This window comes from Rhea pennata, chromosome 1, assembly GCF_028389875.1.
Source record: "Rhea pennata isolate bPtePen1 chromosome 1, bPtePen1.pri, whole genome shotgun sequence".
Classification (NCBI taxonomy): domain Eukaryota; kingdom Metazoa; phylum Chordata; class Aves; order Rheiformes; family Rheidae; genus Rhea; species Rhea pennata.
The window spans coordinates 85,642,630-85,670,457 of NC_084663.1; the positions used below are offsets into that span (position 1 = coordinate 85,642,630).

Genomic DNA, 27,828 nt, shown 5'->3' on the forward strand with positions numbered 1-27,828 from the left:
CCACATCTCCCAGGAAACCTCCAAGACAGAGGACAAGAGCAGGAACCTTATGCACATATTGAAAGTGCTGCTTCTCCTTCCTTTCTTGAGAAACGCAATAAACCCTCAGTCCAAGGCTCATGCATTTTTTTCCATGTCAGACCTCCCTTCTTCTACCTCCCATCCACTCTTCATGTAAAACCATCATCAGTAACAAATAAGAACAGATTCAATTCACCAAAATTCAAGGGTAATCCTGCTTTTGAAATAGCAAATTCTTAAATTTGACATAAATTGTAAGAGCAGGAACAAATTGCATATTCCAGAGAAATGTTTCCCCCTCCTACTTATCAAGAAACACTAAAAATCAACACTAAACATCAAAATTCAGACTGTAAACAAAACAGCTTTTGCTTTCTATATATGCTACAAATAATGAAGCCAAGTAGTCTTTAAATAGTGAAATAACTGATACATTACACACTGTCTGGTTTAATGTTACAGATGAGTAATTATTATAGTATCTGAAAGAAAGACAGAACATTATAAACATGTTTCTGGGAAAACATTGATTAAAAGAGTGTAGGAGAAGTATACATTGTTTAAAAGTGACCTTGGAAAGAAAAGCACAAGCACAATTTTGTTATTATTTATTATTTGTGTTGGAATGTCAGCTAAGAACTCTGGTCATGCTGGGCACAGTATAAATACAAAACAAAAAAACAGACCTGGCCATAAAGAGTTTATAATCAAAGTGATATTGGTTTTTTTTCTGAAGCAAATAGCACTTAATATTTTAGTCTTTCACTAATGAAAATGAAATCACTGAACAGTCTGTTCTTGAAATGTTCTGATGTTGGTCAATACTTGGTAAGAATTAGGAGAATTATTACAGTTATCAGTTTTCATAATGATGGCATATTACTTATCTTAATCCCTAAAATTCAGTTTTGACTAGATAGTAAAAACCTACATCAGCTGAATTCCCCTGTTTGGAGGGTGAATATTTACAAATGTAGGGATTAGAGAACCTGAAGGGATGAGAGAATTTGGTTCAAGATCCACAGAAGTTCTTGGAATTCTGAGTGTTCATGCTAACAATCTTCAGAGTTCTCTAGGACCTCTTGTGTCTATCCCATACTTCACTTTCACCCATACCCTCACTGTAAATTAGAGACTGGGAAGAAAGAGAATCTTGTTGGGCAGTACCCTTTTCTCAGCTCCCAATCCATCTCCCACCAATAGGTATGCCTTCCTCTTTTCTATTTTGTTTCCTTGGAGTTTTAGTTTCTCTTTTCTCTCAACCTATATATCTTTTCTGCCTTATTTTATAGACAGCAAGCAACAGTATTGCTGTTACAACTTCTGTTGTTTGCTGCCACTTTCCATAGAGCACTTGGCAAGAGGAAAACGCTTCCTGTACAACACAATACATGGAGTCTGGCATGATCAGATGTAGTAATAAATCGTCCCAGTGAACTTGGATAAAAGAGCACAGATGATGCATAAAGCTAAAACTCTGCTAAGTTTCATTGTTGTTGTTTCTTCCTTGTCTAGTAGTGTAAATGTGTGGTTTGTGTAGCCAACCTGCAGGATCTCCCTAAGAGCCTCTCTGATATGAACAGATCTTATGGTTACAACTTATTGGCCTGTCCATTCAATATGACTGTGGGGCTGCTGGAGTAGACAGGGAAACCCATTAAACAGAGGAATTACAGGTGTAACAGTCCTTTCCTGGACTGTTCATCCAAAGGTGACTGGCTAGTCATCTTGCTCCTTTGGGACTTGCTGGACTCTAGAGTTATCCCAGCTGGGACATAGTGCTAGGAGCAGTAGGAAGAGCCAGCAGTAGGAAGAGATCTTCTTCCCCTATGAACTCAGACTGGAATTTTTGCTACAATAAACTGCTGAGAGGTGCAAGTTGAGGCTGAGGAAAGGATAACAAGAAAAAGAATATAGATGAATGAATAAGAGCACTATGTCTTTCTATAAGCCCAGACAAGACGACCATACTTTCACAGTTCAGGCCTTCATCTCAAGTCATATCTTTCTTCCTCCTTTGCCATGCAGATTACCAGATGTGGCACTTCTTAGCTGGGTTCATTGGTGATCTGCTGGGGCAGTGGAAGTGTTTGGCAAAGTCCTGGCTATTGCTGACAGGCCCACAAACACGAAGTGGCAAGGGGCTGTGCGGATCTGTGTGCACATAAGACTGCAGGTTCTCAGGATCCTGGTATCCACACATTGTCTGAAGAGAAGCAAAACAGAAAAGTCAGTTTGCCTGAAAGTCCTTGTGTAAATAAATCTTAAGGGTCCCCTTTGTGTCTCTGTACATTCTGCATGCCTGAAGCTGCTGAAGTAGGCAAGGAAGAATACATGGGGCCAAGAGTGTTCAGATCCTTCCCTTCACAACCACAATTTCCCACCATCTTCCCCTTCTCTACATTTTCTCTGTCTCAGTTTGCCTTTCTGACAAGCCACCTGCTCTCTTTCTAAACTAGCTAGTCCAGAACACAGGGAATGTTGAGTATCTGGAAGCTCAGATTTATGCAATCTTGGATGACCCTGTCTAATGCGACAATACAGATGTAGCCTCAGTATCTTTAGTTTCTTATGTAAAAGCAATTAATTCTCATTGAGAAAGATGAGTGCTTACACGATATCCTATTATTACTAGAGAAGTGGTGTTGGGGCTATTATATGATTTTACTGGTGTTACAGCTGAAAATCCAGGTCATCACTTTGGTGAGTACAGTCTTCATTCATTGACAAATGATGCAGTAGCAGCCACATAGCCTCTGAAATGCCAGTCTTGCAACAGAGATCCAACCCTCTGTGATTTCAGGACTGGATTCATTCCTTTCTATACTCTGCTCTGCTCTAAGGTCACTACACGCACAAAAGTGTTTCCTTCATAGAATTGCAGCAACTAATAACAGAATTACTTTTCCAAGCATGGAAGTCCAATGATCTGTGATCAGCAGCTCAACTGCACAGCTATGCACAAATCTTTAAAGAAAAAGAGATTTCCTCAGAAATCACCAGCTATGTTTTTATGTACTTCTAGTTCCCTATCTCTAAATGACATTTGAAACCTTCTTTTTCACCGTCATTCACTCTAAATGATATGACTTCTAGTCATTTACCATGACAGAGCGGTGGATGGAAGAAAAGTATAGGTGGATATACGCTTTTTCCAGTTTCCACTTTCAACTTCTAAGATTGAACACCATGGCAAAAAAGTACTCAGAGGCTGGCTATGATGCACACTTCCTCTGACACACCTTGTCTGCAACAATTTAATCTTGGTAGGTTTCAGAGCTTTGTTCACAGATAGGCCTTTTGTTAGCTTTGAGACTCACTATAGAATAGGGGCCCCATATGTGAATTTTAGCTTTCTACATGAAATTCTGAATCTTCCAACAACATTAATCATGCCCAGTTCTGTAAAGAAGGTGAAAGAGACTTGAACATTAAGAAAGACAAACTAAAACAATATGCAGGATAATGGAGAGGGAGACAGAAGCCTGACTATCCTGGAATTCATTACATGAGCAAAACTGAGGTAAAAGAGCTGATCATGTGAAAGTCCGATCTTAGGTAAATCCTTCTCTTGTCTGTGCTTTTTCAGCCAATTCTTATAGGCCTGTGGAGAAAGAAAATTTATTATAATAATACCCTTTTCAGACAGTTTCCCCAAAATACGTCTTCCATTGATGAAATATATCAATCTAATGAATTTAACAAGTCTATATCTCTTTCTGCTCACTCTCAAGTGTCATGGTGCTGATCATACTCCTAATGGGTCTAAGAAGGGAAAACATCAATACAGCTCCTGTGCTCCCCATTTCAGACTCTACTACACACAGATGGTCAGAAGAGGACATGTGGTAACTGCACTGTGAAAGAATGAAAATTACTTTCAAAATGAGTCACCAATATTTGAATAAAAACTAAAACACTTTGCATATTATTGCCACAGTTGCCACCAATAACCCTTTGTGCATGTGAACCTTCACAACATTCTTAGTGCGAGAAACTACCAACTGAGACCTAAAGATCTCAGAGCACACTGCACCCCATAATTAATTAAACTTTTGAACTCCTTCATGAAGAAATCAAAGATTCTTTCTAGACAGAAGTTAATGCTGAAAGAATTATTACGGGATTGTTTTAAGACGACACAGAATTCTACCTCATGGGGATAATGAATTTAAATGTCTCAGCTTAGTTCCTTAGGTATGACATAAGCGTGACATAATAATTACCTACTTTTGACATAACTGGGGAAGTAAAAAAAGGCCCACCTTGGAATGGGTGAAGGGGAGGAGTGGCATCATAGAGTAGTAGTGAGGTAAACCTATGACTGGAAGAGCAGAGGACATGCAGGGCATACACTGCACTGGCAAAGATGCATAAGGAGCCTAGGGCTGGAGCAGCATGTAGGACAGCGATGCACAGGCAATCTTACGGTTGGTTGAGTTGTGTGGTGAGACTGTAAGATTAGAGAAGTAGGTAGATAGCAATACCTGGTAAGCAACGGCAAGCCCTCCATTGTCAGCTGTATTCTCCAACAGAGTAAAAGTCCCATTGATCTTAAAGCCAAACATGGAGTAGCTTTCATACTGTTTTACCAAGCAATCTATAGCTTGCTGTAGTGCACTCCTGTTGCAGGTAGGACAGCCCCCAGGTAGCACTGCATGGGAAAAAAAATCCTAGAAAGTAAAGTTATTTTTGCTGTTCATTTACATTCCCCATACTAAGCATTGAGATCGTCTTAATAGTCCACATGATATGGAATGGGTTTTCCTTAACTTCACCCATCTTAATAATGTATACATTGATATAGGAACGAGGATTTAAATCACTTGAGGGAAAGTACAACTAGGAGCCTGAAAGAGTAAGCAAAGAGGATAAGTTTCACCCCCAGCCAGTACCCACCATAACTATAGAATGCATGAAGAAGTTCATGTGCCATGAAGACCCCAATGGCTCCAAAGTTCACAGCACTGAAAAATAAACATGAAAAGAAAATTTTTGAAAAGAAAAGGAGGGTAGGTGAGCATTCTTTCTCTTTAGCCACTAAGCACTGTGGCTGTGCAGAAGCATTCAGCTCTGAAAGAACACAGACATATTTTCTATTTATTGCCTCCCAGATGCATCACACTCCCTAAAATCCAAATAAAAATATAAATTACCCTAACAATGCTTGAAATTGTTTCATGAATTAGAGTATTCCCAGCCCAAAAGTCATAATAATAATAGTCTGTTGAAACACTGACTCTAATGAAAATGTATTGTTATTGAGATATGTCCTTAGTTACCCACTACCTGCTGAACTGTTACATAAACAGTAATTGGCAATGGTACTCATGAAAGGTAGCTTGGCTGGACAAATAATCTTGTAACAACAGGGTAGTCAAAAATGGTATGTATAGCTGGCAAGACAAATTAAAGTCATGAAGGTTTGACTACAAATTCTCTGACTGCACCTTGGCAATAGTCCCACTACAAGCAGGAGGTTGGACTAGAGACCTCCAGAGGTCATCTATGATTCTATGCCATGAATTTACAAATGTTCTCATAAACAAGAGTCCAACTGAAATGTCTTTCCATAATACGAAACAATGAGCTCATTTCTTCCTTAACATTGTCGAAGTATTAAATGAATATAGAAGATCGTTATTACATCACTATGAAGTTAATAGAGCACTGACAAAAACATAAGAGCTCATCTCTCAGAGCTGCTCTTTCAGAAGCTCTATAGCTTGCAACAATACTACTGCTCTACTGAATTCATATTCTTTTTAAATATCCTCAGAGTCATCAAAAATGGGGAGTTCTTTTTGACAGTAAAATTTAAAATCTGGAGCATCACCTGAGAACATACTAGAGTGCCAACACACCAAAAGCTGATCAAGTTTGGCTTCTGAGTCTACAGAACTGAAAGGACAGTGAGAAAAATGTATTTTGCTATCTAACACTGAATGCAAAAGTAGCAAGAAGCTGCACACTTTTTCAGACATAAAGAATATGATGAATGAGAACCCATATCACTGTAAACATTACTGTAAACAATTTTCACATTGTGAAAGAATAAACTCTTATCAAGAATAAGTTCTTGATATGATAACGAATTTCTGAAACACTGCAAGCACCAGAGGATATTGTACAGCTAGTGGTAGAAGATTACTATGGAAAAAAGTATTATTTTAATGAGACATCTGTTTCTTTCAAACTTAAGCCTCTTCCCACAGTACAAGCTTATCTCTAGAATGTAATGAGATTTCAACAAGTCTTTACCCATTATTGTGTAAGAAGAACGGACAAACAAGACTTTCACGATCAACTACTTTTAGTGATTTTAATGTCAAAAAAATTATTGCTAAACAGATCTGTTCAATATGATGAACCCAACTACAAGAACTGCATAAGAATCATTGTTGCAAGGGAAGCCTCAGAATGCAAAAACATATCTGCTTATTAGAAGGAGGTTTATTTTAAAAAAGAAAGAGCAGAATTGTATTTGATCCATTTGAAGGGACATCTAACAAGAAGTTACTCTGTTAGTTTCCTATTTTCAATGGATTTCATAGGGATTCTTGAATCTAGAAAATAAGAGGCATAGGTGAATTAACGTCTTTGCAGTTAACCTGCATGAAATTTCTGCCTTTTTCTTTGGACTCATACTTAACGCCAAGAAATCTAAGCTTCCAGTATCAGTTAGTGACAGATGAAAATAGACTCAGCTTTGTTACTAGGTTCTGATTTTGGTCCAGCAGAGTCAACGGTTAAACTCTTTCAGAGTTTATTGGGCAGAACTGGCAAACAGTAATCATCTGGCTTTAGAAAAAGCTAAATTTTATTTCTGTCCTCTATTTATGGAGGTTTCTTTCTGGGATGCAGTAAGAAAAAGAGGTAAAGATAGAGTTATTAAGACCCTTCATGGAACATGATGCAGTAAAGGGAACTATGTTCAGCTTCCACCTTTGCAGTCCCTCCATACCTGGGAAACTCTGGGTTGAAAAAAGGGCTGCGAAACATTCCAGCAGGGAAGACCACCATATGGTGCCTTAGCGAGTAGTATGAATGGACATCCCAGGGGGAAATCTTCCAACTAGAAGTAGAAAAAGAGAAATGAGAGAACATATTAACTCCTTATTTTATACTTTGTTGCTTTCCTCCACTGCGTGTACAGAAATGGTTTCCTCAATACCACTTACATGCAGCAGAGGCAAACATTGAAGTTCACATCATCTATAGTAAAGGATGTTTAAAATAAATCTTCACTTGTTTACACACAGTCACTGCTAATAGCTTATTTTTCATATACATTCATGTATTCCCCCTTCACAGCTTCCTTGTCAAGTAAGCCATAGTTACTAACCTCCTGTAATATGCTGCATACAGTACTTTTCAGGCAGCCTCGGTCCCAGGCATGCCTGTCTATATCATCTGCCTTCAAAAGCATCCCGTGTGTTACCTTTGAGGCAACCTCACCAATGTTCTTGTCAACACAGTACTTTGCTGCCAGATAACTGAGTCCAGGACCACCAACTATCCCTTTTACTCAAGGTTTTATGATAATGGGCAGAAAAGGAGAGGGTGTTCCTCAAGGTCTTAGGCTTCCTCCACAATGATGGCACTTTTGGTAGCATGAGCTCAGACTGAATACAAATTGGCTACAAGAGAGGCTGCCATATCAAAGGCTTTTTTGAGTAGGAGTCAGCAATGCATCCTTGCAGAGAAAAAGGCCAATAGCAACCTGAGCCTCATTAGCAGAACGGTTGTCAGCAGGTCAAGGGAGGTAATTACACCCTTCTGTTTAGCACTGGTGAAACCACATCTGGAGTACTGTATCCATTTTTGCACCTCCCCCCTAGTACAAGAGAGGGACGTACAGGAAGGAGTCCAGTGAAGGGCCACTGAAATGACTATGGGATGAAGCAATTGTCATATAAACACCGGTTGAGAGAGATGGGATTGTTTAGCCTTAAGGAGATCCAGGCAGATCTTATCAATGTGTATCAATACCTGGTGGGAGAGTGTAAAGGCAATAGGCCAGATTCTTCTCAGAGGTATTTTAGGACAAGAGTCAATGGCCACAAATTGAAATATAGGAAATTCCATTTAAATATAGAAAAAAATGTTTTACTGTGAGGGTGGTCAAAGGAGGGAGTCTTCACACTTGGCATGTCCAAAGTGTGGAGATGGGACCTGGCTGGGCACAGTCCTGAGTAGCCTCCTATAGGTTGCTTTGCACAGAGAGTTGGACTAGATGATCTCCACAAGTCCCTTCCAACCCCAACTATTCTGCAAATCTATGAATCTGTGATTTTTTTTCAATTAAGTTTCTGAAACTTACTTATCCTGTGAGTGATGCTGAAGGAGTTTCTTGTAGGAAGTCTCCCTCAGTGCCTTCAAGCAAGCCACCACATTGAGGAGAAACGTTTCTTGATTTATCTCCAACTAAGGGAAGAGACAGGCAATGTGACTGTCATAGGGCATAACTGAAGAATGAATTGGGCAGTATGAGAAAGAGCAAAGTCCCAGAAGTAAAGAAAGGGACTCATCAAAAGACAAACTACCGAAATACTTCTTTTTTTCCTCTCCCACTTTTAAAGAACTTGAGTTTAAGGTATGACAGGAAAGATATCCACAGGCCAAACACAGCATACATCCAAGTCACAATCTATCCCTTTCATTCCTATCCTCTCGATAGGAGAAAGCATAGATAACAAAGTAGAAGTGATAGATACAGGTTTTCTGGACCACCTGTTCTCAGAAAGAGAACAGTAGAATATGTGCCTTGCTCCAATGATCCTAGTCTCTTTCACTGACAGGCAGTTGGTACAGATAAACTGCCAGTAATGAGGCAGGCATGTTCACATTATATAGCTCACATTCTGGTATTCCAGGTTCACTTTGGCAGTTTGGAGTATGTGAGCTGGATAGCCAATTTCCACTTGTAGTTTGGAAACCTGAAAACATATTAAAAAAAAAAAAAAAAAAAAGAAATATCACCAATAGAAGGCTTCACATTCTGGAAGTCCTGTTTAAGCTGTATTTCTGAATAATGTAAATATGATTTACAAATCAGTCCTTTAAAATGACAGCTACTGTTTCAAGCAATACATCTCCTCTTACTACTCCACTTTCTGAATTCAATGGCCTGAGACCTAATGGAACTCTACTCTTTTTTTTGAACGCTGTTTTCTGACATTCAGCTTCATAGTTTTTAATCTCTCTTTGTGTGCAAATCTGCAGGTGCAATGTATCTCAATACAATTAACTAGGGTTGTCAATGGACAAACACTGATCCTCTCTGTATCGATGTATCACTGAATGATCGCACGTATGCAATTGCACTTATAAAGCCGCCTACAATTTTTAGTATATTTAAAGGATCTGTTTAATATCATGTGTTTGTACAAAAGGTTAGGAATGTGTGAAGGTGCAGGTCCCTTCTATTCCTTCTCTAAAGGCTTTAGGGAAAGGAAGGCCTCAGTAACTTGTACCTTCTGCACATACCAGAACTTTAGCCTCTAGGCGGGTCTGCTCATCCATCCATTTCAATCGATGCAGTTGGCCATAGAGGGCATGCTGGATCTCAGAGAACATCTGTTCAGCCTACCACAGAGGAAAGAAAGCACTGTCAGGATTGCAGAAAAACATCTGGTTAGCCGTAGCTAATGTCTTCTCATGTTCTGACAATTCAACTACAAAGCAAATGGGGGATGATTCCTCTTGTCTCAATGAAAGAGGAGACTCAGTTTCTACATCTGTTTAATCTTAGGTTTCTTAGGCATACTGTGGTCCTTCATTAGGCTCAGCATTCTCTTTCATACACCTTTTCTCTTGCCTCTCAAGAGGGAAGTATAATTGTTTTGCACTCAATCCCTATTGGATGGTACCAAACCAAAATTTCTCCCCACTTCTTAACTGAAATGAAAATTTGGGATCCACAAGTATTACGTATTGGTGTCTTCTGTTCCAAAGTTACAGCAATGTGAGACTTTCCTTCACAAAGTTATACTTTGTTCATTCAGGTTTGTGCTTCAAGTACACACAGTTTTTTTTCTTTTCTTGGAGTTATTTTCCTGTTACTTTTACACACTGTAAACTCTTCATATAATTCAGTGCCTACATTCATTTTCCTTTAAAAAAGGAACTCTTATCCTCAAAGGAAAAAAAGAAGTGCAAGCAGATGTTCCTTCTGTCATGAATCCATGCAGAACATTCTGTCATTGATGTGTTTTTGTATAAATGTTCACAAACATTATGTAGCCAATGCTAACTATCATAGGGTTTCTTGTTGGGACGATATTGCAAACTGTATTTTAATATTTTGGAACTAGTCATGAACATCATTAGTTGTGATAACTAATTTCAGGAAGCATGCAGAGACTGTATGCATTTGTAGGGTTCTCATAGGTGCTGGGGCTGAATGCATGACTATGTTTGCAGACATAATCAAGATAATTGCTAGTATTTAATATCGATTATTCTAGCAATAAGAGTCCTGACGTTCTGATAACAGCTCACCTTCTCAAAGAAATAGAAGTAAGTATGCACAGGAACATGTAAACAGGAATACAATCTACACATGACCTTGCTTCCTTGATATCGTTCTAAGCTCGCATGGCAAAGAAAGAAGAGATGTGCTTGGGGCAGAAAAAGATGAATACCTACAAGTTTCTTGTTCTGTTGAGGGAAAATTTCTTTCACGACCATCTGCCCTAGGACTGGTTCAAAGAAAGAACCGGTTTCACTCAAGCACTTCCTCCAGCGCTCTTCAGGGAGCTATAAGAATAGAGAAAGAAATAGGGCACATGAGAGTGAGTAAAAATAGATAGGAAGATGAAGACAATAGAAAGATATCTAAGCAGAGAATCAGTAACATATATGCTATTATTTAGAAAGGACAGCCATGACTAATAAGTAATATAGTTCCATCTAAGGCACCTCAGAAAATTTTGTTTAAATAAAACAAAGAATTGATTTAATCTACTTACTTTCATACAGGATGAGGACTCATTTAGGAGCTGAGACAAATAAAAAGAAGGAAGATGGACCTCTGTATGTTGTCTTTTATCCCATAATATAGAGCAATGAGCTCTCTAAAGGTTTTGGTGTCATCAAATTCGACATTATTATCTCTCTGAGAAACAGAAAGAATTTACTGGCACGGCAAGAGTGTTTTTTCTCCCCAGATCTAAGAAACTACATCCAGAAGACACATGAAGAGAACATCCAGAAGGAGTGTCGTAGGGTGTTCAGCTGCTGTGGAGGCTGAAGAAGTTGGCAGAAGGCTAACTCACCATTCTAGATACCGTTTTTCCATGAAGAACCTTAGATAGCTCCAGGCGTGCATCTTGGAATCGACTGTCAAGGGCTGGGGAGAGATTTCCAACCAGACAAACAATCATGTAGATGTGAAGGACCCTGTAGGAAAAGGGCATTTAAAAATCAATATAAAGGCCCAGAGGCCCAGTTAAGCCCATATTAAAGTGATATCACTTTCTGGCTTTAAAAAAAAAAAAAAAAAAAAGAGCGAGAGAAGAAACTCAGAAGAAACTAAGTTCAGAACAGCAAATAGTGCTTAATTTTATGAATTAAACATGAATATGAATAATGCTGGGCAGAAAACAGTGCTCAAGCTTACTGAAAGTGCCAGAGAGTCAAGAACAACTCCAACAGCAGTGCAAGATCAGTATGGTGAATTTTTTCCATCAACAGCCACATTCAGATTGTTAGATAATGAAACAGAAGGCTAATCACCATAAACACAAAGGCTTGGAGAGTTTTTAAGAAGAACAATAAGCTGAGCTACCCAAGTAGCCAAATCAGTGGTAACAAAGCACCCTGAATGGGCTACTCTTAGGGCTATCAAAGGAGGACAACTGGTCCATGACAGAGGTGTGAAACCCGGGGACATCAGCCAACCACAGAAACTCTCTCCATGGAATACCTCGAAAACTGAAGGGGGTTATTGCTTACAGGGTATAGGATTCATTATGAGAGACAGGTGGAACAGCATTTTAAAAATAGCGTAAAACTTACTATGGGCTATTTTAAGAGCCCATAGCAGTGGGAATCTGTGATACTTGCTAGACGGTGTTTGGAGGAAAGACCAAAGGAGGAGAAAAGGAGGTATCATGGTGGATTGGGAGGAACAAGCATGAGAAAATATATGGGAAAGGGGATAAGAGGGGGTAGCTGAGTGTAAACCCATGGCTTGCCATTTGTCTGATTGAGACCCACACATGATCACTGCAGTCTGTCCTATCTACTTACTAAATTCCATTCCTAACTATCTTCTGTGTGGGTGTGCTTTTTCTTCTAAACAGGTATGTGAGAATGTTAGTGAACTTCAAACTAGATCAGCCAGTGAGTAGGACTGTAGGTCTGAGTACCCTCAGCTGGAGTCAAATTGTAAAATTTAGGAGATTGTTAGTCTAAGGGCCAGCAGTATCAAAGATCAGCTACTGGAGTGTCAAAGATCAGCTACTGGAGTGATCTTTATTGTATGTATACATCTATCCAGGCAGATAGGGAGATAAACAGGTATTCCACTAGCAGACTTCAGTGTTGATCAGCTGGAGACTAGGAACAGACTGGACCACTTGGGACTGTGCATGTTTTTATGAGTGTTGTGAGTGTGTGTGGCAATAAAGGCACTGCATTTTGTCTCTTGTTGATCTGTGTGGCCAGCTGTTAATATATATATATTACACATGTATGTATATTGTGTGTGCAGGTGCAAGCCTATTGGGAATATACGTTAAACTTCATGATTGGCTGAACCTGGGGATATGGAGCCACAGCTGCCTTGCATCCATTATGCCATTGGATTCAGCAATCTCTACCACAGACTTCTTTAATTTATGGCATCTGAAGTTAATATTTCTTGAAGTATGAACAGCTACAATCACAGATATTAACTCCTACCTTTCCTTCTGCCATTGTTCAATAAGCCGTGACATGTTTTGCAAGTAATCCATGTCATGCACTGCGACTGGCTGAGAGAGGTTCACTGGCACAAGTTGGAAGATTGCCTGGAGACACTGCAGCCAGTCGATTGCGGGTGCCTTTTCCTGAAAGTGAAACAAAACTTACATGTTGAACTATACACCCAGATTAAGTGATAAGAATTAATAGGAAAACTGGGATACATTCCCTAATACCAATAAGGGATATTTTCAACTAGTTGAGCTGTGGTTATCAGACAGATATTGATTATAGTAGAAAAAAAGAGAGAAGTCATATTTTTATCAAATTACCTGGGGAGCATGGTGGAGCTGGGGGCCTGAAAAGCCCAAGATGCTACCAATAAGAGACAGTAAGCCAACGGGTTATTGAGAGCTCATGAGAGTTCAACAGATTACACATATAATTTGCAAGGGAATGGCATCTAAACAAGGTATCTTATATCTCTTTTGATCTGGATCTTCCAGATATGAATACCTGTAGCTCCCTAATGGTAGTGCGATAGAACAGCATGCCTCTTTGCTGCCTTTCCTGCAGTGGTGTGACAGCTCGCTGGAGGTTAGAGATGAAGGACAAGGTAAGGGAAAAAGAGCCAGGAGGAACATCCTGTGGCCCTCCAAGTAGGTGCCCTAATTTCTCCAAATAAGAGAGATACACACGGAGAACCTGCAATACAGAGCACATGACCAATGGAAGAAACATGACTGAAATTAAGTCACCTCATCCATTCTTCCATCCATCCATCCATCCACCCACCCACCCACCATCCGTCATAAGCACATAAGCTTCAGTCTCTGGAAAGTGCCTCAGTCCTGCCCCCTAAAACTATCTTTTTCACTGCAAAATCCTTATCTAATTCTTCATGTGGAACACAGTTTGTTGAGCACAGCTGCTTTCTCGGTGAAGAACACTGAATTCCAGGTCAATAATAATCTTATTTTTGTCTCACTTTACTAGCATTTTAAATGTCAGTATCATTTTAGGGCTGCAGGCCTGCCATCTCTGGAATAGAGAGAGAAATGTAGTGGACAGTGATACAAAGAGTCAAGATTTTGGGTGAAGATGAAACAGCAGATTCTTGCTTCTGTTTTCTTGAGCTATCAAGGAAATGTTTGTGATGGGTGAACAGGCTCATTTTTAAGGACTCTTCCAGAAGAGTCAGGCTCAAAAACTGAAATCAACTCAATTTTTATCCAGTTCAGAAAAACAAGGAGACTGTGATGAAATAAACTTTGTTGCAATGACTCTCAAGGTCAAAGAGCTTTTTTTTCCCCTAGCTTAGGGTTAACACTTTCACAATTAGCTTTAAAATGCTAGCTACCCCTCCCCCAAAACACATACATTTTAATTAACTTGTTATAAAGCTTTATTGTGGAGAAGGAGAAGTTTTTGAGAGATTTGCTCAAGATGAAACTTTAGGAGAAGCCTAGATTAATATTACATTAATATTACTTAGCAAGTACATTAAACTTATACCAAGCTCTTCCAGGAAGTTTCAAACTTATCAGCTAAAATAGATGACATCTTACAAAATAACTTCTTTTAATGAAGTAGGCAATTTTGTAATAAAGTCCTTCTGGATACATTTTTATAGGTCACTGTCCACACACCTTGGAAAAAGGCCACTTTGAACTAGGAGACAATTCAATGAGATCCCTACACCATACAACTATTTTTACTTTGCTTCTGCTTCTGATATTTTACCTCAAGATATTTTTTTTTCTCTTTGAATTTACTCTCAGGTGGCATCTCAAACTCAGGATGGTCAATCTGCAAAAGGAGTGAAGGAAAAAAAAACTATTTCCAGAAACACTGGAAACACAAAAATAATACATTCAGCAGGCTTTCTTTATTTCTATGTCACAGAATTTGAAATGTCAACTGTTATAAATTCTTAAATTTGTTGCAACCTGCATTCAAATATAAGTCACATTATTAAATATTTCCATATGGGTCACAATACTAATAGTAGCAGTACTACATCAATAGCACTATCATACTATTGCACCATTATTGCACTACTCATACCCACGCACATAAGAAGAACCAGTTCCTTTAATGACAAAATCCAATCTATACTGGTCAGGCAGAAGAGATAAGAAAAAAGAAGTAATTTTTTCTTCATCATTTCCTCATTATCCTAAGGATATAAAGGGTTTTTTTAGATAATTAAAAATTAAGAACTGAATAGAAAAATTTAAGTAACTTTTTTTTTTTTTTCAGAGAAGAACACAGAATTAATGTGAGTAAGCCTGGATCCCATTGGCTGTGTAACTGACTCTTTATTCCCAGTGCTTCCTGATAATCCTGTTTTCTCAGTCCACTCACCTGAATTATATTGGTGTTTGGGTCAGAGGGGCTAGGCCCCACATGGACTCTGAAAAAGGGAAAGGTGTTGTATTTGCTCATGAGAGTCTGAAGAGTTTTGTTAAAATCTTTTGCTTTCCTAATGCCTGTGATATTCCATCCACCAACCTAGAGAGGGAGAGAGGCAACATGAGAGCAGGAGAAAAATATACTTATTTGATCCTTACTTACAATTTTTTTTTCACTTCTATGAGCTCAGTCATTTTGAGAAAAAAGAAGGCAAAGGGCAACAGGTGAAATCCATGAAGATTTCTGCATGCCCTGTTGACTTTAAAATGACCTGTCACTTTCACTTAAGTGAAGTGACAAACTGCAAAATGGCACGGTATAGGGAAAAGTGATGATAATTATCAATAGAACAGAGTGTATAGGAAAGAAGGGAGTGAAAGAGGAAAGAAGTCATATTTTTCTAAAGAGAATGTGAGAATGACATCCAGGGATTAAACATCCCACCTCCGTAAGAGCAGATTCACAGACGGACCTACAGTTGCTGTTCCTTCTGCTGAAAGGTTCGCCCATTCTCCCTGAAGACCAAGCATAAATGCCCCTTGCTGACAGGAAGAGGGACATCCCTCCCTGGTACTCAGCCTCGAAAGAGCAGCAGTTTCTTCTTCAAGCAAGCCTCCCAGAAGCCTACAGTAGTGGATGGCTATCAGATCTTAAACACAAAATTTCACCCATTTTGCATGCTGTTCCCTAACCTGTAAGTTGTATCCTACTGAACTGAGCTTCTGAGATTTAAAGTGTTAGGTCATGAGGACAAATTCAGGGACATGGTGCTGGAAAGCCAAAACTGGGAGACAGCATTTAAAGCAAGAAGCTATATTTCTTAGAAGTTGGGCTGTGAACCATCAGCTTATTTCAGGGCCAGAGGCTAGCAAAATGCATAGGAAAAAGATATGAATATCTGGAATATAGAAAATATAGGAATATCTCATCAGCACTTCACTCTTTTCTTCTCCCTACCAGAATTAACTTCTGTAGAGAGAGAAAATAACATAAATATTCACCTGATTTAGGAGGCCCTTCAGTGGCTGAGTTCCTTGGGATTCTATTCGTTGAGCATCCATGCAAGATCGGTAGAACAGGATTGCTTTCTCCTTAGCTGAGCTTCTTACCCCAAACTGTTGGGCCTCTGAGGGGAAAAAAAAAAAAAAAAAAAAAAAGAAAAAAAGAAAAAAAAAGTAAGTAAAAAAAAATATCCCTACAAAAGCAGCAATTAAGAAAGCCAGGGGAAGTACTAAAGCAGAATAAGGATATAATGAAATATTACATTGCATTGTGATTCAAAGCAATTCAACAAATACATCCATACTAGTCACTACTACTGAACCTTTGGAACAGGAAAGTTAATCTGTGACCATCCAAGCTAAAGAAAATCTAACTATGAAAAAGGAGAAAACTGCCTTCTATTCTATGGAAATCCATCTAGTGTTGTGAAACATCGTCCACATCTTAAATCTGTGCCTGGACTACTGTCAGGGCATGTCAGAATGTGTGTTCCCCAGGCATACAGAGCAAGAGATCCTCCAGTGTTTGCCATGACTCTTCCTGAGCCATGAGCCAGATCCATGGGTCTTTTTGCATTGAAACTGGAGTATAACAGGAAGATATGTAGGCTTCAGTCCGGTATGGAGTCAAGACAGGGCCAGCATGTAGGTTCAAAGACAGCCAAAAGGGCTACTTTCACATGGCAACAGAAAAATGGCTTGTTTTTCTGACAGAATTTGGAGTGTGACTTCCATAATACTCAGCAAGAGGAACTGAATTGTTCATAATATGTCTACTGTAATATGACATGTTCAGGAATATATCTATACCTGTAATGATAGAAGAGTGAAGAGACTGGAATCAGTCCCTGTTGGGAATTACTGTTCTCTTAGTTATCAGTATTATCAGTTCTAACCAAGGAAGATGCTGAAGGTAACACACCAATCATCTCCTGTCCCTACCTAAAAGTTTTTTCAGGATCAGCTGGTTTTCTTCCAACAATAAATCAAAGACATTTAATGATTCTTCTGTGGTTCTGCTCGAGCGTTTGCCTTCCCAGCTGCCGCAGGCATATTTGTAGAAATCCTTGCAGGGGTCTACTGTGTCATTCCTAGAACTCAAGAGTCTGGCCAATAGTGCAAGATCCACCTCAGCATCACAAGATCCTGCTCAGGAAGAAAACAGGAGACAACTGAGCAGCAGCAATGCTGAGTGAGAACAAGGCCAAACAAAAAATGAGAAGGAGTTATCTGTGGGACATTTCCCTCAAAAGATTTATTTTTGATACAAATTTCTTTGCATGTGAAGCATTGAACTCCCTGTAAGTTTTTAGTGAATATGAAATAAAGCATGTGCTATCATGGACTTCATGGGAAAACTGTTTTTGCTCTTTATGAGGGAGATTCTGTAAATGAAGGACAGATTGTCAGTCCAGAGCTGGTGTCCTGTGTTGGTACTGTCGAGGCAGTCACAAACTGGATTACTCTGCCTTCTGAATGTATGCTCTCTGATTCAGCATTCACTGATTTGGCCAGATATTAACAAGAAGCTACTGATAGCATCAACACACAAAACAAGGGAAGGACTTAGGTTTAAAACATGTACAGAAACCTTTTTGCAAATAACTGTTTAGTGAATTTGAAAGGGAACTGAATGTTTCCAGTCTCTCTTCACAACTTCCGCATTGAGCAGGAGACTCTAACTTTTCCCTCCATAACATGACTACACTGGATGGTACTAGAAAACTAGGACTAGACTTATGAAATCAGGGATGGATAAGTGGAGGAGTGCCTCACCTCAGATTCAGCCCCATTTCCTGGAGTCAACTACAGACAGAGCAAGACAGTACAGCACTACAGTGTCACATAGAAGTTGTAGGTCAGGATCATGAGATTCAACAAAAAAAGACATCTGCTGGGAAGTATAATGCTGCTCTCCCTCAAGGGTGCACCCAAGCATATTAAAAGGCAGAGGGAGGAAGACAGATGGAGGGGGATGATCTTCAAGTAGGAGCTATGACCCAGGGAGGAGGCCAAACAGTATACCCTGTTTACAGTTAATATCTTCTTAAATTTACTTGAGATTCTGAAAGTCTGATTCTCACGCAGATGCTAAGCCCAATAAGCACTGAAGGGAGATAGAAGGAAGGGGTCTTATAAATGGGGTGAATGAAAAGGCAGGGAAAAGGATATCATGTATTATACCTAGACCACAGCTCATCATTGTGTGGGCAATAAGCATTGTAAAGCCCAGGACAATACTGATCAGCAGTGCACACAGAAGTAGGCTTTTCCCTTGAGGACATTTCTCCTTCTTTGCATCTGCTCTCAGCTCCAGGTCACAGGCCTGAAGAAGGAAAATGAGACAAGTAGAAAAAAAATGAAGAGAGAAAAATTTCTATTAAAGTTAGAACTTGTCATACACTCTAACTTTCACTTATTTTAATAGGAAATGACTGATGGGGCTAGTGCTAGAGAATTATAATGGTCCAAGTCTCTGAGATGTTTCTGTTCCCAGAAGTTTCCTCACTTACTTCATTTTCCTTGCTTTTTCCAGATATAGCTATTGCAAAGCATTAAAAATTATGCATCCGTAAACTATAAAACTTTCTATGTGAGGGCTTGTCTCCCATCATTCTATTCTAGTTTATGGGATCACCTTGCATATACATCCTGGAGGTATCAAAGCCTTTTTGTGTCTGATGGCTGCAGAAACAATTGCTCACCATCTATTGTTACAGTTTGCCAACCTGAGCATTCTTTTGAGATCTTTCTGCAAGAAGCAACTCCTGCATCCTAAGCCTTGGAGTCCAGTTCACATGGGAGAAAAGACTTACCATGTTCCAAAAACTGCAGTAAGTTTCAGGTCACAGATGATATCTTATATACAGACAGGTTTTATCTCACTTAAACTTGCTTGTATTTAGTAATCTAGGTCTGTTTTTTAATCAGTAGAGGAGCCTAGGCACCTTATGAGTACCCCTTCTGTTTCAGACATCTGTCTTAGGACAAGCTGAAGTATCATTCAGAGATATTGATCTTTTTTTTTTTCCATTGACTACAAAGGAAGCTATAAGACTATGCTAGGCTACTCTCCTAAAGTTAAATAAGTTGATTTAACAGTTCAATAAGATGAAATTTACTGTGTGTCCACTACTTCCACCTATTTTGATGTGCAAATACCTCAAGGAGATCAGCATATCACAAGAAAACAGACATGGGAATGGAAGCTGGTGGTATAAGGAAAGTGAAAGAACTGAAAAACAGAATGTGGAATGGCTGGATGACAATACACAGTGAGGAAAAGTAGGCAGAAGGGAAAAAAAACAAATAAAAAATAATAGAAAGGCCTGAAGAAAGAGGGATAGGGGAGAAAGAGTATAGCAAGTAGTGGGTAACACTAGTAGTCATGAGAGTTGATAGACATGCTAGCTGGAGATTTTCATATGGACTCCCGCAGGGTCAGGGCCTGGCATGCACTGCCTCCCTTCTAGGAGTTTAGCTTCTAGTGCTTAAGGTCAGCTTTCTGATAAGAGAAAGCTGTTTGAGAAAACCTGGCTGTCCTTGGAACTCTCTGAGAAAAAACTAGAAGAAACCTCAGTGGAGGCACCTACTTCTTCATTTAGGAGCAGCTTTTTGCAGCTCTCTTGCTCGATCTCCATCTGAGATATGCTGCAGCAGTATTAGAACCATGCCTGTGTCTGGCTGTGTACCCCGTTGATTTGGTCCCTGGCCCTAACCTGCAGGTTTGACTTCATGGCTTGACCTTTGGAGTCACTATGGACTTACCCGGTGATCTAGACTCTTAGCTCAGCCTGGCTGCTGTCACCAAATCTGCTTTACTCCCCTCATTGCAGTACTGTGAGATTACACCCCTTTTGGGTAAGGTCCTTACTTGCCTTGTCATGGACTCTCAGTTCCTAGCTTATCTTCCCTTGCCTGTTCTTGCTGCTTCCTTACACAAAGCAATTAAAGATTATCTTAAACTTCATTTGTCATCAGGCTCAGTATTTAACTTCTTTACCACAAAAACAGAACACATGATCTGTACAAAAATAGTAAGAAGAAATGAAGCAAAACTCTACAAGAAATGAAGCACCTCACAGCATATACTCCTTCCCATGAGGAAAGGCAAGTAAAATGAACGAGTCTGCTGTTAATCTCCTTCCTAATGTACTGTTGGAGGATGTTCAGACACTGTGGTGGGGATTCCTATGTAAAAACTTTAACAGAACAGAAAACACAGGAAGAAACACAAAAGCAGCACTTAATATATGATATCCTTCAAACACGCAGTTGTTCTGATCATTAGTAGAGGCTTCTCAAAAGCAAATGGCAACTTTGACTCCTGCAAAATTCTAACAAGGTTTGGATGCCTAACTGCCTTTATCTCTTCAAAATCCTATTTCTGACTACATACATAAAGCAGGATACAGAATAACTAAGTGGAGAGCAAGCATGTACAAGTGAATTCTGGCATTAAAAGACACAAAATACAAAACAGGACAATAGTGGCATTGTACATATAGTACACCGTGGGGAATATAACAGAGAAAATCTGAATTCCTTTCATATGCCCTTGCAGTAAAAATTTTAGCTTTTACTCACCAAGTGGAGAGCAAGACAGAGAAGAGACGGAAAGAAAAATTGTCCAGTTGAAAAGGGGGAAGAGTAAGTGTCCTTTGATGTATGAGCCTTCGGCTTTCACCTAAATCATTCACTATGCTCTTGACTTCTCTGTCACAATAGACTTGCTTTTTCACATTGAAAATGCGGCCTATCCCAGTTACAAAGTATTTACAACTTTGGAATTTCCAGTCTCACTTTATTCTCTCTTATTTATCTCTTTCAAATACTAAATGGCATGCTTGTGCAGATATTAATGAAGCTGAGAAATGAGAATACTCTAAGAATGTCGCTGCAATTTGTGCAGAAATTCTGGTTAACCATAGTTCTGCATCAAGCCTATACATTATGTTCTTTTCGAAATGGAAAATGCATCAAATAGTATATTTTTAAAAAACTGTAAGAACATTAGACTTCATCCCTCAAGACTCTAGTTTGAAACAACTAGAGAAGTGTGCAAGTACCTGACTGAGAACAGCAGATTATAGCATATTATAAGAGAACAGACAGGGGAATGTAAGCTAGGAGTATACCTCTTGCTCAGAAACTGGATTCTATGGTCTATATTCTGTGAGCCATAAAATGAAAAGAGTTCTTCAAGCACCTCACTTTTCCTAAGAAATGCTTTTCTAATCCAGCCTTTGTCACTATGTTTGGGTTTGAGAGAACTTCTGGATCTACATAAATAGAGAAAAAGAAGAGGGAAATCATACCTTATATCATCATCAGGACAATAGCTTGGACAAATCCGTATAAACACATATTGCTCTTTTAGTACACTGATAAAGACACTAACCTAGGCAATATCCTTGTCAGATTCTTGAACTAACTGGTTTTCAGAATAGAGACAATGAAATACAGAGCCCTTCCAAATTCAGTGGACCTTGGTCAAGGAGGCATAGATTTAACTAGACAGAACTGGAGATCATCATTCCATGATTCTGTGAGATGGGCTATATAAATATTCTGCACAGGATGCAGAAATGTTAGACAGCTTGTAGGAGACAGAAGCACTTTTTGCGGCATGTTGCATAGCTTGGTTTGTCTTATGCAACATGCCTGACATAAAGGGATAAGCAAATGGTTTGGAGGAGGTTATGGAAGAGAATAAAGAGCCTTTAACCTCACTAAAAGCTGATATCTAATTGTCCTCTTGATTGTAAAATGAACAACTGAATTTATATTGCAAATGAACAACTGAATTTATATTGCATTAGTCTACTCGATGAATCATTCAGTTCAAATGAGAGCATGACTTAAGCTAGCAGAATCTGAACAGGGTCCATTTTGATTAAAGCAAAAACTGTTTGATGCAGCTGAATCAGGCAAAGCGTTTGACCTTCCTTCAACATCTCTTCCTTTCTGTTTGTGAGCCAGTCCTGAATTCTGCAGAGAAGTTTAAATCCTTTGGCCCAGTTCTCCCCCACTTCACATTTCACTAGTGTTCTGTACTGTTGCAGAAAACAAGCACTGAGCATCTAACTTTGAGGAAAAGCAAATGAAATAAAGAGATCAAAGGCAGGGAGATTTGGAGCTGTTATTCATAATTATTTGCCAGGCAATTGAAGGGTTTAATTTTTCAACTAGTAGATTACTCACAGATTATTCATTTTTGACTGTTGCCCAAACTATGTACATCATATTAGTCATGTGGATGACATGTTTTCAGACTAATTTGCAAAGAAATTAAGCATTTTCATAAATCTATCTTCTGTAAGCAAATCATTTAAGTACATAAAATTAAGCATATTAAATTCCATTTGAGAAGTAATATTTAAGCCTGTGTCAAAGCTAAAATACCTGCTAACAAGTGAAACTAAACAGAAAGTTTACTGAATTATGATTTGGACTACTAAAAGTTAGAAGCATAGCAAAAGCTACTAACTATTTAAAATTATGACTGATGACTCTTCTCACGGAAATATGAAAATATGTATACAAACCAAACATTTCTGAAAATTCTTCAGCCAGTAAAAAGCAGATGAGAAGTGAATGACCATTTACAATAAAACCACAGCTTTTGCAATGTTGAACAGCTCACAGTATAACAATATAAACTTTTATTTTTAATATAATTAAGTTACATAACAAATATTACTATGTCTATCGTATTTGAATATCTTATAAATTTTAGCAGCCCTGAGCTAACAGCCCAGTGTGTGTTGTCTATAAATATACAGTTAACACTTTACTGGCTCTATTTATATAAGACATCAAATCAGGTAAATTGCACCACACTACATGGGGAGAAATTAGCCTTGCCATGTCATTCTCACATTCAGAAAACTATATCATGTTCTCTCACAGTTATTTGTGTGGAAGAAAAAAAGTTACACATATTTCTGCATAAAGAGTTTCTGAACTCTTTGCTAAAAGATGAGGAAACAATAAAAGAAGAAAATAATCAGACTGTTATTTATTACAAGTAGAAGAAACATCTGGATGGCCTATAAGATGACTAATACAGAGGGCAAGAAGTCCCAGATCCTCATGCCACACCCCATATCACTAATTCTGAGATCTGGGCAGGACTTTTCTGGGTACTCTCAGGAAAAAAAAAAAAAAAAAAAAAAAAAAAAAGTCAAAAAATCAACTGCTCCAGTTCCCTATGGCAGTAAGTAGCATAACTGTGAGAGGAGAAGAAAAAGAGCAGGTGCAACAAAAATGACTCATCAGACCAGGAGACAAAGCCATTCCCTACCTCTGGAAGAGTTGTCATTCTTTTCACTGAGCAGGCTTTGCCTCCGTGGTTACCAGTTACCGCAGCTCTCACCTCTGCTTACTTGTTTACCATCAGTCTCCCATGCCCAAGATACACTGCTGAGATCAGAGACAATCTCTCTTTCCCAGCTTGGCTGTTTGCTGTGGGGAGGAGAAAAGAGAGAAAAAGCTCGATGAAGAACACCCTTAAAGAAAACAGGAGGGAGGGAGAGAAATGAACACATTTCTGCAACTCTCCACCCACTTTCTCCCCTTAACACCTCTCCCTCTCATAAAACTGACTTTATTTTTCTCTTCTGCTTTTCCTTGGGACTCCTTTGTTTTTTTTGTCTCCTGAAGCTAGAGGGAAAACATTTTAAACATAAGTGTGGGATTCTCTATCTCTTCCAACCTTTCTTCTCAACTATTTCCTGCTTCTTTTCTCTCCAACAGTCCTACTACCCTCTCCACCCAACGAGCCTGTTTTGCTCTGATATTGTTACTGCTAATAGCCTGTTTCAACATCGTGCTCTGGGGTCTGGAGGCCTCTGTCTATTGCAAGATAATGTGGGGTTTGGATTCTAGTGCTTTCTCCCCCCAGGAGAAAGGCCAATGTGCTGACTTCCATTTTGCTCTCTCCCCTGCATCCAAAAATCCATTTGAGAAGGAACACAAATCTGCTTTTGGTTCTTTTCTTTTACACAGAGAAATAAAAAAAAAATGTTAATTAATAATCTTATTTCCACTATTTGCTGCTTCTCAGGAAATTGCAGCCTGTATGTCTTTGCCTCCCTAATGATGTATATAGGAAAGATTTAGGAGGGAAGTTTCCTTACTTTAAGAACTGAGAACAAGGATCAGTTCCCTGAAAACTTAGAAACGAGTGGTGGAAGTTTGCAGTTGAAACCTGCTGCAGAGAGTTCATGCGGACCAGTCTGACGTCGACTTAAAAATGACTGAAACAAGCAGAAGGTCAGGACAGAACTGTTTACCTCCCAGTCTGTCTAGTCTTTCAGGGGACTGCAGTGTCTTGGTTCGCTTATCTGAAGATGAATAGATGTCTGTTCAATTGTTCAGTGCTTCCCTAATTTTTGATCTGTTTTCTAAAGTCTAAATCTTCTTCCCAGTTACACCAGTCAGATTACTTCCTTATCCCAGAATTGCTTGTGTAATTTCCTAACATCTTACTTTGATAAAGGTGTGACAAAAGACTTCTTATATGGCTCAAACCAGTTACTTATTCCCAGTTCTTTCTACTTCTTAGATCACTGGTAGCTATATATTTCTATATTTACCAAACAAACTTAGTGTGAAAAAGTATGAAAAAACCACTTTCCTTGCAATAGGTCAGCTCCCTCCATCTTATTTTGCAAATACTCCTTGAGTAAATGATTGAGGTCTAGCTCAGTGTAAGTAACAAAACATCCAGGTAGTCACAACTCTTGTTTTGCTGGTAGGAACATTCCTGCCATCCAAACTGTCCAATAGATGCAGAGGCACTTTGCTCTGCTTTTGCAGAGCTCTGTGGCCTAAAGTAATTTATAGCTGGTCCAATCCCAGATCTTTATGCAACTGAGAGCTTGAATGAGGAACCGGGATTATGTAACAAATTTTTGTCCTGTAATCATTTGCTTTACATATTTTCAAGTATTTCATGTGTTTCTTCCATCTTTCCCTTTGTGATTTTTTTCACTCTTTTCTATTTTACATCTTTTCTTACAGTAGCTACAGCTCTAGCTCACTTTCAAAAGTGTTTTTCATTAGTTGCATTAGTACAGACACAGAACCAGTATGAAAATGTATGTTGAGAGCTGACTAGATTTAACTGTGATTTTACAGTGGAGGTATCTTTGTGAACTGACTGGACAAATTTGTTCACAGCAATACACAGTTTATTCATCTGTTTTACCTGTGTGTTTGAACTTTTCCATCTTCATAATTATGACATTCAACAGCTCACAAACTGAAGGTAATGAAGTTAACTTTACCTCTCTTTTCTACCGGACAGTATCTAGGTGTTATAAGCTCTCTGGGCACAGAATTTATTGTCTATTTGATTTTACAATGGATATGATCATTTTGAACACAATATAATTTAAACTAAAGTGGAGTAATGAAACCTTGACTAAGCAATTATGACCATTTCTGATCTTAAGCAGATATCCCAGACTGTAAGTCTTGTAGGAATTTAAGGAATTTAGTTTCTAACAGCCTTTTAAAGAAAAGTTAATCTCCTTCTCTTGAGATTTGTCCACTTCGTTCTTAAACAAAAGTAAGACAACTACACAGATTAAAGGAAAAGATTTGACACACACTATTGCAAACATGCACAACAAGGCAAGAGGAGTCTGCCCTTTAGAGATGCTGGACTCTACAGATTTTATTTGCAGTCGAAAGGAATGCAACTGTTCTATAGTTGTGAAAATGAAGCCTCGGAGGTATTCAGTTTTGAAATGAAGCTTAAGAAGACCAAGAAAGCTTTTGGACAATATGCCGATGGGATGTCATTGGAGTTAATATGGTTTCATAAGCCAGCATCTTGTAAACAGATTCTCTGCCTCCTCATGGTTAAATGTAATTTTACCACTTAAGTTGACAAAAAGTTACGTTGTTACTGCCACATACCACTCTTTGAATTAGTGCATGTTTCAATGGTGCTGTGATGTTGAGAAAGCTATTTTGCAAGGACTAGTATAAATGATGCAGGAGGTGTTGTTCCTTCTACTAAGTCATGACAGACCATAATATGAATACTGGAGCTAATGGACACTATTAGTTTCTGCTGGAGAGCATGCTCACGAATAGCATTCTGCTGCAACTGGGTTTGTTAAATAATTCAATAGGAAAGTGGCACTGTTATAGAAAGAATCAGGAGGTTAAATCTTTTATTTATTCCAAAATTCGTGTCTCTCTCTAGAGTTATATCTACATATTCATTGCACATAGATATGATCTGTGTGCCTGTGTTCTGAGATAGCCAGATATAAGCCATGTTTTATCCAAAAATTGCATGTCTCACACTTCATAAAAATCTGTTTGCCTGGGATCATTACCTGAAGTTCAGGAATTTGCACATGGTAGGTGTGTGCCTTTTCAAGCAGAGTTTGCTTACATCTATCTAATTTAGAGTAAGGACAGAATACATTTGCATCTGGTAGCAATAAACCATAAAAACATACCTTACATTTTTCACACAACAAATTAGGTATGAAAGTTTTCTTCAGGTTAGGCACACAGGACAGTGTAATATCTGTATATGCATTTAAAACATGAGAAAGGTTTAGCCCAAAGCATATTGCATGTTGTCAATGTGCAGTCTGATGTCTCTATTGAAAGCACAGCTTGCAAAGCTTTGGAGATCTTGTGTGCTGAAATATGCTGGGTTTGTGATGCTGTTTTTTCCTTCTAGCACATGAGTTGCTTTGAATACACCTTTATCAACTACTGAAATTGAAGACAAAGACAAAAAGTTTTCCCTGGATACTTTTTCTAATTATTGAGGTAGAAAGAGGAGTTAAGGTGGTACGAGGGGGCGACGTCACAAGTAGTCCTTATCAGCTTATTCCCTTATTATCTCTGAAGCACAGATGACAGCTCTGCCCTCTTAAGTCCAAAAGTTAGTGAGAGGACCTCTGGCTTTTTTCTTTGCGAAAGAATCTCTGACTTCTTCCTCTTCTGTATACAGCACATCAGCTCTTTCAAGTCTAACACTGATCAGCACATTAAAAAGTATAGTGTCGGACATGCCTTCTAGCTGTCACACATAAAAATATCTAATGTCAATTATATCTTAGATAGTTCTTTAGAATCACATAGAGGTGTGATTCATAAAAAATATGTAATCATTAAGAACTTCATTGGCATGTGTTTGGCCGATGTTGTTGCAGAATTACCTATACATTTAAGGTGGTTGTGAATCTAGGTCGATTTCAGAAAGTGTTTTCTTAATAACTATCCTGAAATGACATTGAGTTTGGACTTTAATCTTGTAAGTTATGTGAAACCTTCCAAAAATACGTATATCACAAACTGCACAAAAATGTCATCTTTATGTAAACAAATTAAAAGTAGTACATGGACAAACATCATAAAAATATGATGTAGCAATAAAAATTTCATTGGGCATCTGGAAAACTAATGTAGAAAGGTTATCACTTACAAAAAGATGATGGTACCA

At 38.7% G+C, this 27,828-nt stretch overlaps 1 protein-coding gene across 4 annotated transcripts; it reads right to left on the minus strand.

Annotated features, from left to right (window-relative positions):
• Positions 1-543: 543 nt before the first annotated feature.
• Positions 544-23,787, minus strand: KEL (Kell metallo-endopeptidase (Kell blood group)). 4 transcript variants are annotated; one of them, XM_062593848.1, is made up of 18 exons: positions 23,653-23,787; positions 18,531-18,672; positions 17,289-17,492; positions 16,347-16,471; positions 15,298-15,444; positions 14,674-14,739; positions 13,447-13,635; positions 12,931-13,076; positions 11,301-11,424; positions 10,672-10,782; positions 9,511-9,609; positions 8,883-8,960; positions 8,345-8,448; positions 6,986-7,096; positions 4,921-4,988; positions 4,509-4,675; positions 3,530-3,625; positions 544-2,227 (listed from the first exon to the last, which is right to left on the minus strand). In XM_062593848.1, exons 1-18 carry the CDS (start codon positions 23,668-23,670, stop codon positions 2,051-2,053), a joined length of 2,172 nt encoding a protein of 723 aa, XP_062449832.1. In that variant the 5' UTR covers positions 23,671-23,787; the 3' UTR covers positions 544-2,050. The 4 variants fall into 4 exon arrangements, with proteins under 4 accessions (XP_062449832.1, XP_062449850.1, XP_062449841.1 ...); XM_062593866.1 differs by lacking the exon at positions 17,289-17,492; XM_062593857.1 differs by lacking the exon at positions 3,530-3,625.
• Positions 23,788-27,828: the final 4,041 nt, after the last annotated feature.